Source organism: Condylura cristata, unplaced genomic scaffold (assembly GCF_000260355.1).
Source record: "Condylura cristata isolate star-nosed mole 26May11 unplaced genomic scaffold, ConCri1.0 scaffold00013, whole genome shotgun sequence".
NCBI lineage: Eukaryota > Metazoa > Chordata > Mammalia > Eulipotyphla > Talpidae > Condylura > Condylura cristata.
The window spans coordinates 46,830,395-46,831,719 of NW_004567114.1; the positions used below are offsets into that span (position 1 = coordinate 46,830,395).

General features: G+C 70.8%; 1 protein-coding gene across 1 annotated transcript in view; it reads left to right on the forward strand.

Annotated features, from left to right (window-relative positions):
• The first annotated feature begins 249 nt into the window (after positions 1–249).
• Positions 250–1,325, forward strand: part of NKX2-8 (NK2 homeobox 8) — a 1,543-nt gene continuing 467 nt past the window's right edge. The window contains exons 1-2 of the mRNA XM_012724407.1: positions 250–400; positions 1,050–1,318. Coding sequence (XP_012579861.1) covers positions 250–400; positions 1,050–1,318 — 420 coding nt within the window. The remainder of the gene's footprint in view (positions 401–1,049; positions 1,319–1,325) is intronic.

The window sequence follows — 1,325 nt, forward strand, 5'->3', positions numbered from 1 at the left end:
CCGGGCGCGTTGGGGCTTTGGTCCAGCACTCATTCAGGTACTTAACACCCGGGAGACCCAGACCTCGGCTTTCAAAGCCTCCCAGGCGGGAAGAGCTGTTTATATAAACAGGGATTGGGCTGTAAACGCGCTAATATCCCGGCAGCCCGCGCATGGCGTGCGCCCCTCACGCCCAACCGTAGGCGCGGCGTCCCCGTCCGCCCCGGGCTCCCCGCGTCCCTGGCCCCCGCCTCCTTCCCCTGCTCGGCCATGGCCACCTCCGGACGCCTCAGTTTCACGGTGCGCAGCCTCCTGGATTTGCCCGAGCAGGATGCGCAGCACCTGCGGAGGCCGGAGCAGGAGCTTCGCGCCCCCAGGACCTGCGCCACCTGGCTGGAATCCGAGCGGGGCCACTACCCCTGTGAGTAAGGGCGCCGGGGGTGCGGGGCGGGGAGCACCGAGCCCGACCCCTGCGCGACAGGGAAGCACCAACTCCAGCTCCGGATCCGCCCGTCCTCGGCCGAGGCTCCGTCCTCCCCAGGCCCCTGGTCGGGCGTCCCCCTCGGCACCCTTGGGGAGCGGATCCCTGTGCGTGCGGGCCACCACCGCCCGGGGTTTGGGTGAAAGTTTCCAGGGGTCCGAAGAGTTGGGGACTGCAGGCGTCGCTCACAACGTCGCGTTCCCCAGGCCTCGGTCTGGGCTGGGCAGCAAGGGCGAGCCTAGCTCCTCTGGATTTTTTTTTTTTTTTCCAAACCTCTGCAAACGGTAGCGCTGTGGACTGGAGGCGGCGGGCTGGTGGCCCAGCTGGCGTCAGCGCTCTGCCAGCGCGGCGGCTGGTGCCGAGGGCCTGCGGGTGGGCTGGGATGCGGAGGGCGCGGCCCCCAGTCGTGGCTGAGCAGAATAAGGAGGGGAGGGGTGTCCAGGTGTGGCCCAGGGGAGGCCGCGGCCTCGCCCCCTGCGCGCCGGCGAGCGAGGCGCCCTCGGGGGGGTGGCGCGACGCCCGCGCGCAAGTGGCAGCCGCGCGGCGGGGCTGGCGTCTCACCAGGTCGCGTGGCTTTTGCTGTCTCCAGCCTCGGACGAGAGCAGCCCCGAGACCAGCCCGCCCGACGCGGCGCCGCGGCAGTCTCCGGGCTCCGCAGCTGAGAAGAGGAAGAAGCGGCGGGTGCTGTTCTCCAAGGCGCAGACGCTGGAGTTGGAGCGGCGCTTCCGGCAGCAGCGCTACCTGTCGGCGCCAGAGCGCGAGCAGCTGGCGCGCCTGCTGCGCCTCACGCCCACGCAGGTCAAAATCTGGTTCCAGAACCACCGCTACAAGCTGAAGCGCGCGCGCGCGCCGGGGGCCGCCGACC